Source organism: Ostrinia nubilalis, chromosome 20 (genome assembly GCF_963855985.1).
Source record: "Ostrinia nubilalis chromosome 20, ilOstNubi1.1, whole genome shotgun sequence".
Lineage (NCBI taxonomy): Eukaryota > Metazoa > Arthropoda > Insecta > Lepidoptera > Crambidae > Ostrinia > Ostrinia nubilalis.
In genome coordinates, this window is record NC_087107.1 from 13,833,311 (window position 1) to 13,847,265 (window position 13,955).

General features: G+C 38.8%; 2 protein-coding genes across 2 annotated transcripts in view; both read right to left on the reverse strand.

The window, feature by feature from the left end:
- LOC135081916 (dystrophin-like) overlaps positions 1 to 7,421 on the reverse strand; it is a 284,223-nt gene extending 276,802 nt beyond the window's left edge. The window contains exons 1-3 of the mRNA XM_063976698.1: positions 7,344 to 7,421; positions 1,048 to 1,202; positions 139 to 280 (exon numbers count right to left, since the gene is read on the reverse strand). Of these exons, the coding sequence (XP_063832768.1) occupies positions 139 to 280; positions 1,048 to 1,202; positions 7,344 to 7,421 (375 nt within the window). The remainder of the gene's footprint in view (positions 1 to 138; positions 281 to 1,047; positions 1,203 to 7,343) is intronic.
- Positions 7,422 to 8,126: 705 nt separating this feature from the next.
- Positions 8,127 to 13,955, reverse strand: part of LOC135081917 (microtubule-actin cross-linking factor 1, isoforms 1/2/3/4-like) — a 214,601-nt gene continuing 208,772 nt past the window's right edge. Inside the window, exons 8-9 of the mRNA XM_063976699.1 lie at positions 8,321 to 8,532; positions 8,127 to 8,270 (exon numbers count right to left, since the gene is read on the reverse strand). Of these exons, the coding sequence (XP_063832769.1) occupies positions 8,127 to 8,270; positions 8,321 to 8,532 (356 nt within the window). The remainder of the gene's footprint in view (positions 8,271 to 8,320; positions 8,533 to 13,955) is intronic.

A 13,955-nucleotide genomic window follows, 5' to 3' on the forward strand; every position in this document is an offset into this window, starting at 1 on the left:
AGATGGCGCTTTTGCAAAGTTTAGAGAATGTGGATATGAGAAATTTTGATTCTGGTTTTCATACCTACTTTTTACTGTACAGTTGACAGCAAACCCTGCGTCATTTATGTGGTTGTAATAAGGACTATTTTGGCCTACCTTGAGCAAATGTGGGTCCCTCTCGGCCGCGTCCAGCAGCGACTCCGCCTCGCTGAGCCACGCCACGAAGTTCTCCAGCGACCGGTCGAAGTTCTGCAGCGATGAAACTGCCGAGTGCAGCGCTTTGCCTCGGGCGACGATGCTGAGAGAAAATTGAATTAATTAGAATAATACTAAATCATCAACATAATAATGTATACGATAATAGCAGAATTTCTTAAAGTTATAGCGGTTAAAAGTAGACTTCTGCAATTGTAGAGCTGTTTGGGATTTGTGACAATCAATAATGACGTCATAGACTTGTCACGTCACACATGTCTTTTATTTTGAACCGCCTTATTCTCTGCTGGAATTGTGGTTGACTGGTAGACGATTTAAAAGTCCGCCAATGAAAATTATTTCTATGTGTACAAGTTTAATTAAAAAATCAATGTCTGCTCTGAAGTCTCGCTGACATTTTGTCGTAAGAAAAATACCCTTTCCCACCGCTCTGCACGCTATACTATCGCAGATTACAGTTACGTGCCTTCCACCTTAGACACTAGATTTTATTGTAATTGTTAGCTTCTCTCGTGAGCATTTTAAATTTAGGTATGCATGGGTTTTTTAATAGTTAAAACCTAGATCTTTGTTTAGATATTATATTTAGTGGCGGTTGTGTTTTCGACTGAAAAATATACTGTTTTACCGAGCTAGTATTAGCTAACATTAAAGTAACTTGCGTACTATGTGCCCTGCCCACTGCCACTTAAGCTTGCTAATCCGTCGGGCTATGTCAGCGAATTTAGTTCGTTTACGGATCTCCTCGTTTCTGATTCGATACCAACCGTGCGATGTGGAAGTCATTGGGGGAGGCCTATGTTCAGCAGTGGACGTCCTATGGCTGAAATGATGATGAAAGTAACTTACCTATTGTTAAGCTCGTTGTATCGGTGGTTGATGGCCTCGGTGGCGCGCTTGATGCGGGTGGTGTCGTCGTTCCGGTACACGGCGATGAGCCGCTGCGTCAGCTGCCCGAACAGCTCGACCTGGTGCTTGTACTGGTGCACCTCTGCGTGGAACGACTGCAAAGGAAAGTAATTTCTTAAGTTTTATAAAAGACTAGCCTGCGTGGAACTGGAAAGGAAGAACATTTTGATAATATTTTTGAAAGACATGATAGAATAATGAGGGTTTTCTTCATTGCGCTCCTCAGGATAACGTCACTGTCGAATCGAATTAAATCAAATCAATTTATTTGTAAAATGTGGGTATAAAAATTATTAAGATCACTCGCCGACTGGCGAGCGTAATTAAAGAAAAAATCACTATTTTACTCCGTAACGAAATGATGCAGACTGATGAGAGACTGCGCGCATAACTGGAACCCTACAAATAAAAGCAGACACCAACACTGCGCGAACTAATTCCAACGCCACCCAATAGATGGCGCTGTGTAACACTTTTGCTAAGCAACCCCGATGATGTATTTTGTAACAGTCCCCAAGAGATGGCGTTAGTATGAAACCACGTGCTTAAACCAACGTTTATATTAATTCATGAATGCTCAATAGATGTCGCTAAGCGTTTTATGATCTTTCCTAACCGTTGAGGGTTGTAGCCGTTAAGTGGAACAGAATACGGGAAAATTAATGGGGTGGTTCGCCACCCTCTTATCCGTTTACACGCCGATTAATCAATGGATTCAAAGACAGAGGATGCTTATTTATTTAATTTGTTTTAGCTGATTGGAATGAAATTTAATTTCAGCCCTAAGTAACAATACTAAACATACTGCACAGATAATAATATAAAAGTTATAAGCATACAGTTAATGATTTGCCATAAAATATAATACACATTAGACATAAGTAAATCTTATGGATAATTAGTAACACGGAAACATCACACTAATCACACTAAAATTATAATTATTATAAAGGCGAAACTTTGTGTGTATGTTTGTTACTTCTTCACACCTAAACGGCTAGAGCGATTTTAATAAAATTTGGTATGGAGTTAGCTGACACCTTGGACTAACACATAGACTACATTTTACCGTGAGTAACACCGCGAGGCACAGCTAGTTGTTCATAAGAACACTGAATATTGAAGTCCTTTTTAGGCATAAGTTAGTTTATTAATTTCACCTGGATATCAAACAAGGGCTTTGGATCAACAGTAATGTATAATTAAACAATTACGACAGTGGTTCAACAAATTAGTTTTGGAATAATTTAAATTACACGTATAATTAAACCTATTTATCTTAATACCCTCACTTTAAGCTGCTTACTCCCAATCCCAATCTTCTTACAGTTTCAAATTTGCCCCAATAAATTACTTCGCCCCCTAACTATCCCGTAATGAGTATACGCCAGATTATTGTAATTTGTACCAGCCTGGGTTAGTACTAGTTATATCCTGCATAGGTCAAAGGCTAGGCGAGACCGATAAATCCTGGATAATTGAGCGCCACAGCATACAATTAGCAGCCATTTCATTAACAAGGATTTTGATCGTGCCATTTCTGTATCAGGGGGCGTAGTGTGAGTTTACGTCAAACGCATTCGAATGTCGAGTGCGTAAAAAAGTGACATTAAATCTATGACAGATTGTACAGCCACAGAATAAGTAATAGTACAGGTACAGAAGGATTACTCCGCAAGACGATTTAAATAAATGCGAGTCTTGCTACGACGCGATAAAGTGGAATTCAGCTCGCACAGCACTACGTACCTACAATTTTATTCACCTACAAGTTTTGTCTCTTTCTATCGCGTGCCTCTGAACTCTTCTTACGCTGTTAGGGTTGCTGTCTAGTGAAAAAATAATTAATCTACTTATATGTAATGAGGTACGTATGTAGGTAAGTACGCATTCATTATGGAAAACCTTGGGAAAGGCCTTTGTCCAGTAGTGGACGTCATTTGGCTGAAATGAACGAACGCATTCTGAGCAGTAGTCATGGTAGGTTAGGTTCCTATACTATCCTAAGAATTATTGATTAATACCTACATGGCAAACATACCTTCCAGCATCTTTGGGAAGCGAAAAAAAAGATAAATCCGGTAGATTTCTTTTCGAATTTAAACACCCGAACGCCGCACAATATTTCTTTCTCTTTATGTCCATTTTTAAATAATACTTCGATCATAGAATTAGGTACCTACTACAACGCACGCCAGCGTCCTGACGGGCGCGCGCGTGACACTCTACTGATATAACACCCGCCGGCGGGGCGCTTCGCTGTAGGTAATTATCGGATGTACCGCGCGAAGTGAGCCAGGCCTGGTACAGCGCCGAAACTTTCAAGAACTAAAATCTTCATAGATTTTTATAAAGCGCTCGCTAGTGACGACGTTTAGAGTAGGCGCACACCGTTGATTTTTAGTTGGCCGATAGTTGTGCCCGATTTTAATTTGTATGAAGAATCGGCCAAATCGAATCGGCGTAGTGTGCGCACTCCCATACATGCCCATACTGATCAACTGCCCGACTAAACTATCGGCCGACGAAAAATCAACGTTGTGCGCCTACTCTTAATGTTAACTCACACTAAGCCCTCAGAATATGAGAGTCAATCATTTACACAGGGTTCGTTCGTTAGTCTTAGCGAAATGACGTCCACAGCTGGACAGTTTTCCTCCAAGGAATTTCACAGGATTTCCACAACGACCGGTCCAGCGCTGCCTGCATCTAGGTATCATCTACCTACTTCCCGCGACTTTCACCAGATCGTCAGTCCAGTGGGAGGCCTGCCCACACTACGTTTTCCAAATTGTGATCGCAACTCGAGAACTTTTCTGCCCCATGAGCCTGATGACTCTACCTAGGTCCTCAGTTATAGTTGCTCCCATAATTAGGTATTATTAACAATGGGTCTACTTTGATGGCGTCTCTACGAGCAATATGTCCCAGGAGTTATATGACTAGCAACAATATTAAGCTTGGACTGGCTGTTCTATTTAGACTGTAAGCCACCCTATAGCTATTAACACGCTCTCTGCATTGTAATATTTGTGCAACTGTTATGGCTCCCCCACGGTGCATCGTGAATGATATGGCTGCCTCGAGTTTTAAAGTAAACGGGATGTCTGTGTTCCTTGGATACTTGGTAAGAATCTCCGCAGACTGCAGAGTTTTAGTCGGCCGATAGTTGGGCCCGATTCTATTTTTTATAAAGAATCAGTCGATACCAAATCGGTGTAATATGCGCACTTTTCTATGTCCATACTGATTAAACCCTGACCCCTGGTAAATAGTATATGGTTTGTGGCTAGGCTAAAACGTATACTCGCAATCATTTGATAAGTCATTCAGACTTCTTCACAGGTAGAAGCTGTATTTGGGACGTGTCTAAGTGCGTTGAAAAAACCCTAATACCACTAACTCTACTAGTAGAGAATTTGAATTGGAAAATATCTTTGAATGAATTTTCTTCCTGTAATCATAAGGAGTCTACTCTACACACCATTACCCACAGTTTAGTGTCGGCGGCTTTTTTTCAAAAGAATAACTCCTATTGTATGTTTTGTTCTCTCAAGCTATTTCTATATTGGAGCTAGATGATAAATGCTGTACTTAGATATATTTTTAATGCACATAAGTATTCAATTTAATTTGCGAAGTAATATCGCAAGATTCTCGAGGTATTATTACAAAAGAATAACATCAAAGCGTTCTTCCGAAAGCCATTCCAACTATCGCCCCATTTCAGTCCACCTGTGCACCCCTCGCGGCGCGACTCGCACTGGGATATACAGGGTGTCTACGAGAAGTTGCCTCGAGCGTGCCTTATTGATTCCACGAATTTGTAACATGCAAAATTAACTTTGTTTGTTACCCTATTCAAGCCAAAATCGCTCGATTTTGATGAAATTAAGTATACATCAAGCAAAAGTAACTTTGTTAGCTTTTTCCCGCTTTAATCGCTCGATTTTGATGAAATTAAGTAAGTATAGAGATAATTTGAGCCCCAGAAAAGAATGGATAGATAGCGCTGAGGTAGACATAACTTAACCTACGCCCGCGGAATTTCGTCAAAGTCAAAATTTCTTTTTTTTTATCGACAACGAGGAAGCTCTTGGCCTGTATCTCACCTGATTTATTTGTACAGACTATTTAAATAATACTTACAAAGTAAATTTTGTTAAAAGACTCTATATTAATATTAAACAATAATACTGTTAAGTTTCAACTAAATTAGTTCGGAGTTTTTGCGCGAAAGAGTAACAAATACACTCACAAATTTTATAACTCCTAACCACCCTGTATAACGAGGCAGTGTGTGACGTATAACACGATAGCGGGGCCTTGCCTAGACAATGTGTCATTCAATACGGATACAGCTCGCGAGGGGTTAACTGTATTTAGGGGGCGCCTTGCCCTAAGGGTTAAGGATCCTCTTACGGGTTATAATACAATCTAAATCTAATCTAACAGAATAAATTAACGTAGTCTAATCTAAGATTAAGTTAACGAGGATTTAATACTAATTATAAAGAGATATTTCAATTCAAAGTTAAGACTAAACAGATAATGTTGCGCAGGTATAGAATACCTTGGAGAGTTCAATAATTACGTCACTGTCTTTACGATTGAATAATATTGAATATACTAAATCATGCGTTGTCTTTGAGCTAAATATATAATTTCTTTCTTTCCTTTCTTTTGTTTGGTTTAAATCAAATACCAATTATTTCACTTCACATGTACTCAAATTATTTTGCGAATCTTGAAGTTTGATATCCGATTTTAAACTTGACAAAAATTTTAGAGAATGACTAAGCAAGTTTTTCTAAATAAACTCAAAAAAATCTTTAGAAAATAATACATATGTATATCACGGTAACAAGTAATCTATAATCCAATCACCGCACATGATTCAGCGCAATTTAAAATCATTGGTCCTTCGAGCCGGATAAAGCACGATAGACGGAAACGGGATCCGACGGTTGAACACATGTGTACAGTTGGCGACAGAAGTGTGTCTTTATGTAGCTCTACATTTTTTATTTACCGAGTCATTTAAGGGTTACATTGCCATTCCAAATAAGCAGAATTGCTTGAAATACTATTGTTTATTTTTCAGAATCGGTAAAACATCACTTTCGTATTTAAACTAAGCACTTTTCCACCGATGTGCTAAATACCTTTGCAGATTCCCTTCGCTTTGAACTCCTACTCGATATTTTCTGCTTGTTTGGCGTCCTCAATTGCCTTGTCTCCTTGTATAAATTTTCTTTTGTGTTCGAACATAAAGGAATATTCCTACAATCACCTAATCGGGACTAAAAAACTCTTTGTTTGCTTTGATTTCAAGGATTTTTTCACTGATTTCAGTACAATACTAAGGTCTTGTTAGTAGTTCACTCGCATTTCGTAACAAGCCTTGTTCTTCTTGTAAAGTAAAGAAATAATGAAGGTTACGTTCACGATCGTAATTCAAAAAAAATCCTTTTTTTTTTAAAAAGCTGCACAAACTATCTATTCCTTTTTTAACCAAGTACTTTTGTAGATGACTGTACCGTCACTCCACATTACCGCTCTCCTAGCCGTCTCTTGCTATCTTGTTAGCCCGCGTACAGACAGACTGGAAACACACGGCTATTGAATATACTCCGCCATCGGTCGGGAAAGTAAAACATCGGTGTGCGGCAGACATGGCGAAGTAACGAAATAATACGCGGAGTTGGTGATATTCAGTGACAGCCTTTGAAATGGATATTGAATTACTTTCGGGATCGCAAAAATGTATTGGATTATTTGATTATTTCTGCTAATACGAATCATGAGAGGGTGTAACAGTATCTACCGAACCCAAGGCGTTTTTTAAATTCTACAATATTGAAATTATTTTAATTAATTAAATATAAATATTGTGTAACATCTTAAATGTAAATATCAATGTAATTGATGTTATGTGTGTGAGAGATAAATAATTTTTTATTTATTTATTTATTTATTTGATTTAAATCGGTTTTGAGTAAGGTCTCTTAAATAACCATAGTTTCTATTAGCTTAACGACATCTCAAACGCCGTGGCCCATGCTTGGTATTTCTAACTGCATCAATTAGATGAACATGCCTACTTTTGGTTCCTTCAACTGAACAGACTGAATGAACTCAATGATGTTCTGGTGACTCGGCGTTTGTAACGCGCTACCAGTTACGTGGCGCCCATCGTCTGATAGTTCTGCTAGTGGCTTGTGTCTGTAGCGTACCTTCTGCTCGCGCAGCTGCATTTCCAGCACGTCGGCGGTGTGTCCCGGCGCCGCCATAGCCGCCAGTCTCGCCTCCATGCGCGAGAAAGGCGTCGGCGTCACCTCCTAGCTACTAGTGGCTAGTGTCTGTTGTAGCGTACGTTCTGCTCGCGCAGCTGCATCTCCAGCACGTCGGCGGTGTGTCCCGGCGCCGCCATGGCCGCCAGTCGGGCCTCCATGCGCGCCAGCCACGCGTCGGCGTCGTGGCGGCGCCTCAAAGTTACTAGTGCCTCATGTCTGTGTGTAGCGTACCTTCTGCTCGCGCAGCTGCATCTCTAGTACGTCGGCGGTGTGCCCCGGCGCCGCCATGGTCGCCAGTCTCGCCTCCTTGCGCGCCAGCCAGCCGTCGGCGTCACGGCGCCTCTTCATAGCTACTAATGCCTCGTGTGCATGCGCGCTAGACACGCGTCGGCGTCGTGGCGGCGCCTCAAAGTTACTAGTGCCTCGTGTCTGTTGTAGCGTACCTTCTGCTCGCGCAGCTGCATCTCCAGCACGTCGGCGGTGTGTCCCGGCGCCGCCATGGCCGCCAGTCGGACTTCCATGCGCGACTGCAACGCGTCGGTGTCGCCTCGTAGCTATTAATGTCTCGTCTCTATATGTAGCGTACCTTCTGCTCGCGCAGCTGCATCTCCAGCACGTCGGCGGTGTGCCCCGGCGCCGCCATGGCCGCCAGTCTCGCCTCCATTGTGCGCCAGCCACGTGTGGGCGTCGCGGCGGCGCCTCTTAGCTACTAGTGCCTCGTGTCTATATGCAGCATACCTTCTGCTCGCGCAGCTGCATTTCCAGCACGTCGGCGGTGTGTCCCGGCGCCGCCATGGCCGCCAGTCTCGCCTCCATTGCACGCCAGCCACTTGTCGGCGTCGCCTCGTAGCTATTAATGTCTCGTCTCTATGTGTAGCCGCCTCAGCTACTAGCGCCTCGTGTGTGTTGTAGCGTACCTTCTGCTCGCGCAGCTGCATTTCCAGCACGTCGGCGGTGTGTCCCGGCGCCGCCATGGCCGCCAGTCGGGCCTCCATGCGTGCCAGCCACGCGTCGGCGTCGCGTCGCCGCGCCTCGTAGCGCTGCGAGTCGCCGAGCATGGCGTCGAGCTGTGCCTTGCGTTGCAACACGCGAGCGTTCGCCTCATCCCAGTGCTCGCGGAGCGCTGTCACTGTGGGACAAAAAGTATGTTTTAATTTTGTGATTTTTCTTGATTAAATACTGTCTTTACCATTATTTTATATCATACAAAAATAAACTTAACAATGTTCGAAAAGGGAAAAATAAAATATTATGTCAATGTAATGTAGATATAGGAAGTTAAATTAGTACATGGTAAACAAAGGTACTCAGAAATACACACATAAATTATCTTTAAAAACAGAGTTCATATAGGGTGATTGCTATAGTAATTGGCCTGTACATAGTTATTGGCCACCTTGGCTAAAATAAAAATAAACAAGCATATGTACGTTATTAAGAGTGGAAAAGAGACACAAATACTTTCTCTGAGCAATACGCTGTCCAATGTAGTATGTCAGAGTAAGAACAGATGGCACTCTAAACAGCAGAAGCTTTCTTTCGACAACGAGTCGTCCGAGTAGCCGCATGCTTGTCAAAATTTTAAGGTAAATATTTATGAATATTGTTCGTAATTTAATTGTTTTTGCTTGTTATAGTAATTTTACTGATTTTTTGTAAAGAGATAAATGGTAGCTTAGGTAGATAGATTAAGTAACTTTGTTTTGGAATAAAATAACTTTAAAATTAGACCGGCCAATAACTATACCACGTTTCAATTTATTTCAGTTATTGGCCATGGGTGGCCAATAATTAAATTTTACTTTTATTGTATTTTAATTCAAGATTAAGTTCATTTAACCCTTAAATATTTGCTATTAAAATGCTAACGTCCTAACCTATTAGGATCAGTAATTAGCTGGGGGGCCAATTACTGACACTTATGCACGGCCAATAACTATTTTTATTGATTTACTTTACCTAGATTGTTACAAGATGCCGTAGGTAACACAGTATACTAAGGTTGGTATAAGTAGTTGGAACAGAAACACTTAATCAGTTTAAAAAAATAAAACAAAAATAATACCTGAAATGCAAAACAATGATTTTTTTTATTCTCTATCGTTTGTGGGACTATTTATTATAAGAAAAATGGATTGGAAGCGGAAGTTACAGATGAACCTGAACCTATAAGTCGGGAGAAAGAATCAACATTGAGTGAAATAGGAGAACTTCAAACTAGAGATAAAGAAAGAGAGACAAAAGACCCTAAAACTGGGACCCAAGAAGATGAGATAGGTACTTGTAGACGAACGAAAACGACGAGATGAAATATCAGAGGATTCTGGAAGAAAAAGCTAAAGAAAAAGAAATCCTCGACAAAGAAAAAAGGTAACGGAAAATTGAAACAGAACATAAAAGAGAGGACAGAAAACGGAAAGCTGAAGAAAAAAAAACTGCTAAAATAAAAAAAGTAAGAATAATGTATCTGTATCCAATCAAATCTGTAATATTTGCAAAAAGCTTATAAAAAATAGACTTTTAGTATGCTCTGAATGTCACCGTGTCTTTCATAAATCTTGTGCAACAGCATATTCCTGAAGAAGAAGGAGACAGTTATCTTTGTCACAATTGTTACAATGTTACTGAATGTACCTACTGACGATGATGAGATAGATGAAGAAATCGATAAGAGTGATATTGATGACGAATTCTTAGCTAATCTTAAGGAAAGACAAGAGTTAGGATTACAAAGCGTGAAGTTTCAGTGATTTTTATGGGTTTTTTTCGGTGGCTAATAACTGTACTTCTAGGAGCCAATTACTGTGATTTTGGGGCCAATAGCTAAATTTAATGTGATCTCTGATATTTTTAAAATTATCATTGTAATTCTTATCATATAACACCAAATAGGTACTAGCTTAAATAGCAGCAATATTGTTTTCTCATAATAAAATATAAAAAGTAAACAAAAGTCGAGTTTTTGTTACATTTTACACAAGTTAACTTACACAACGCTCTTAAAGGGCCAATAACTGTAGCAATCACCCTAGGTATTTTGAACAAGATTTCCTTGTTAAAAATTGGTCGCCGTCACTAAGATAGATAGCAAGAAATAATGTCTTATTGCAATATTAACAGCCCAAAAACCAATAAAGAAAATGAGATGTTAATAATTTTTTGACAAGGTATCGATTCCCGCCTTAGGCAGTTAGATTTTTTCAAGTTATTTATAGTGTAAGGTATCAATTTTCACTTGTAATTCAAAAGAGCTTAGGTTTATATTTATACAAGTTTATTTATAAATAGGACAAAGAATAACGCACATGCTTATTAGCTTTTAAAACAAGGTTAAAATTAATATTAACATGATCACTGGATAATACATTTATAAAATCAAAACATCAAACCCCGCCTCGATTGAAAGGTATTCTAATAAATACATATTTAATAGCACCCAAACGAAGATTTCGTTGAATATAGACCTATGATAACAAAATCAGTTCAAACTCCACAAAATCAGAGAAGTAAAAACATGCCCGGGCTAATATAAAGTTGAGGCAATATTTTTAGAAGTCCGTCGGGTCACAAGGCATTATTAACTTCAAATGTTATCAAAGCATAAATTGGAAAGGTACCTTACAAAGTATTTTATGAATATAAAAAGTTTGTTAGGTAACACCAGTTGATAATAAAAATGTTAGAAAAGAACAACAGGAAAAAATATTCATTAATATCGTTAGAAACTTTACTGATTTAAGTAAGAGTCGATGATTAATTTAATATCTAAATGGCAACTTTAGTAACTAAAAAAACAATCGTTCGATAGTATCTGATTTTCGAAGTTAAATAAGGGATCTCTTTGAAAATACAACACCTGTCTAAACAAATCATTTACATGATTTATTTGGAGAGAATTCACAAAACACACAAGCCCAAAATATAATTCCACCTAATTAGCAACCCACTACTGTATTATTTAGCTTTCGCCGCAAAATTCGCGTATAAATTGTGTCCAGGTTATCAAACGCCGGCCCACTGGGCTGGAGCGGCGAAATAAATCGCGCGCGCACAAATTCTCGTTAGTTTTGACGCACAGTGGGTCCTTTGTGATGCAACTGACGCGGTATTTGGACAGTGAGAATTCATACAGAAATTTTGTATAACAATGTATGTATGTGGCAATGAAGTGATTTAATGAAGAAAAGTAGACACCGCCGATTAATTAATATTTGGCGCTGTGAAAACGTCACCATTACCTCAAAAATTTTACCAAGTTAACTGAAAACTCAGTGGCTCCACCACTATGTTTTCAATTGATTTTCAGTCACAAGTCAGTTAAACTTAACATACCTAGATTACCTAGATTATACCAGTAACATAAACTACAAAGTTGTTGTTTATTTCTTCACTTGGGACCTCGAGAAATCCCAAGTTCCTCGTTAAAGTAAAGTTATAACATACGTCCGGTTGACCCCAACTATGTGTGATTTGGGCGCAAATTGTAAACTAAAGCCCAGTGGGCCGCAGCCGCAACGCTCGGGCCCAATAATCCACGCACAAACTCTCATTAGTTTCGACAGGGGCGCGTGTGTCGCGCGAGCTCATCTGTGGCCAAATGTTTGGACAGTGGACGCGAGCTTCTGTTTACCAAATACGCACGGAATTGGTTTTCTAGATTGATAAATAAATTTAAATTGAATTGAATAATCACAGAAAGATTGCATAGCAGATTATTTTATAGCACGGTGAATCGGAATAGGACATCGGAAAGGATAAACTTTACTGACGGAAGACCTAGATACGATGTCTCTGGAGATTATGAATACACTAACCGTGGTTAAAAATGAAAAAGAAAGAATAAATTATCGAAGAAAGGTAAAAATCAATTACATAGATTTTACTTATGGATGGCGTAAACGGAAAGTAAGCCTTTTGAGAATTAAGCATTTTTGGATTTGACTTCAATATTGTGATGTAGGTAGGTTTGGTTCTCAATTCTAAAACCACACATGCTGTTAATATCAGCATAGGTAACTGAAAAACGATTATTTGTCACTAAAACACGGGTAACGATACCATAGCCAAATGAAAAAAAATACTTTTTAACTCAAAAATGTAGCTTAAATTGCGAAAAACTTCGAAACCAGCCGATAAAAGCCCAGTACATCACACCTCTAACAAATTCGTGCGCTATCATTAGTTCCGCCAGTTGGCGCGCGTAACTACCAGTGTGTGACGTCTGTGTTGTTTGCACAGTGGGACAGAACTAGCTATACCACAGTCAAAGAGAATAATAGAACAACTCATTGCCTTCATAAAATAATGATATACGACAGACATTAAATATTTACAGCACCTAATGTTAGTTGTAGTGTAAGTGATAAAATGTTACGAATTAATATTTATGAGTGTATGTTTTATATTATAAATGTACTGTATCATTGTTTAATTGTAAAAACTACTTCCACACATTTTTGAATATGTAGGTTTGAGTAAACTAATCAATGAATATTAAGAAAGATAGTATAAATAGAAAGTAAGTAGTTCAAGCTACTCGTATAAAGTTATTTATAATATTAACCATACAATTAATAAGCCTCCACATAAATGTAAATACAGTAGAATCCCGATTATCCGGATCAATTAAAACCAGGGGTGGTTCGGATAATCGAAAATCCGGATAATCGATTTCAAAGTAAAATCAAACAATAATTAACTTTTTACAATAGAAAGGGTTTTCAATACATCATTTTAGAGTCTAAAAATCTAAATTTTAGACCATTGGTCATCCATTTCTTTTAACAATGAACCAAAAAGACGTCCGTACTAGAGATGAGACGTATTTACTAGAACAGATCCACACACTAGGTATTTTACAGTACTAAGTGGCACCTATTCCAATTTTTAAAATACTTGATCCACGTAGTATTTTTTAAATTACACGATTTCCGACCCTACCGTCAAAGTAATAGAGGTTATTATTGCATAATCCGTAGTCGTGTATTACGCACACCGCGTATTTCTCACTAAGTATTTTTTAAATTACACGATTTCCGACCCTACCCTCAAAGTAATAGAGGTTATTATTGCATAATCCGTAGTCGTGTATTACGCGCACCGCGTATTTCTCGCTAAGCTTATGTGCGAACGTAGAGATTCACTCCGTCTCTGTCTGACAAACAAATTTGAGCGCAGGCAGGTGTGAGATAGGAATAGGTGTTTGATGTATTACGTAATTTAAACTCTATTTGTACACAGGTAAGGTTTTGAATATTTTAATTTTTGTTCTCTCTCATCCAGCTCACTCCTTGTTGACTAGCCGGTAAAAAACCAGTTTTTATTCTTCCGACAGGTTTGTTTTGGTTTGTTGTCACGCGTCCGTGATAATTGCATAAATAAAAAATAGAAAAAATTATGTAAATATTTTTATGAAATTGATATCTTTTAAATACGCCAACTTTTAAGTTGACAGTCCTAAGCCTGTTGAAGTATGAAGGGAGGATATCAATCAATCAACAACCAGCAAAAACATTATTATTCAATTTCAAATTGCATTATTAATACTACGAC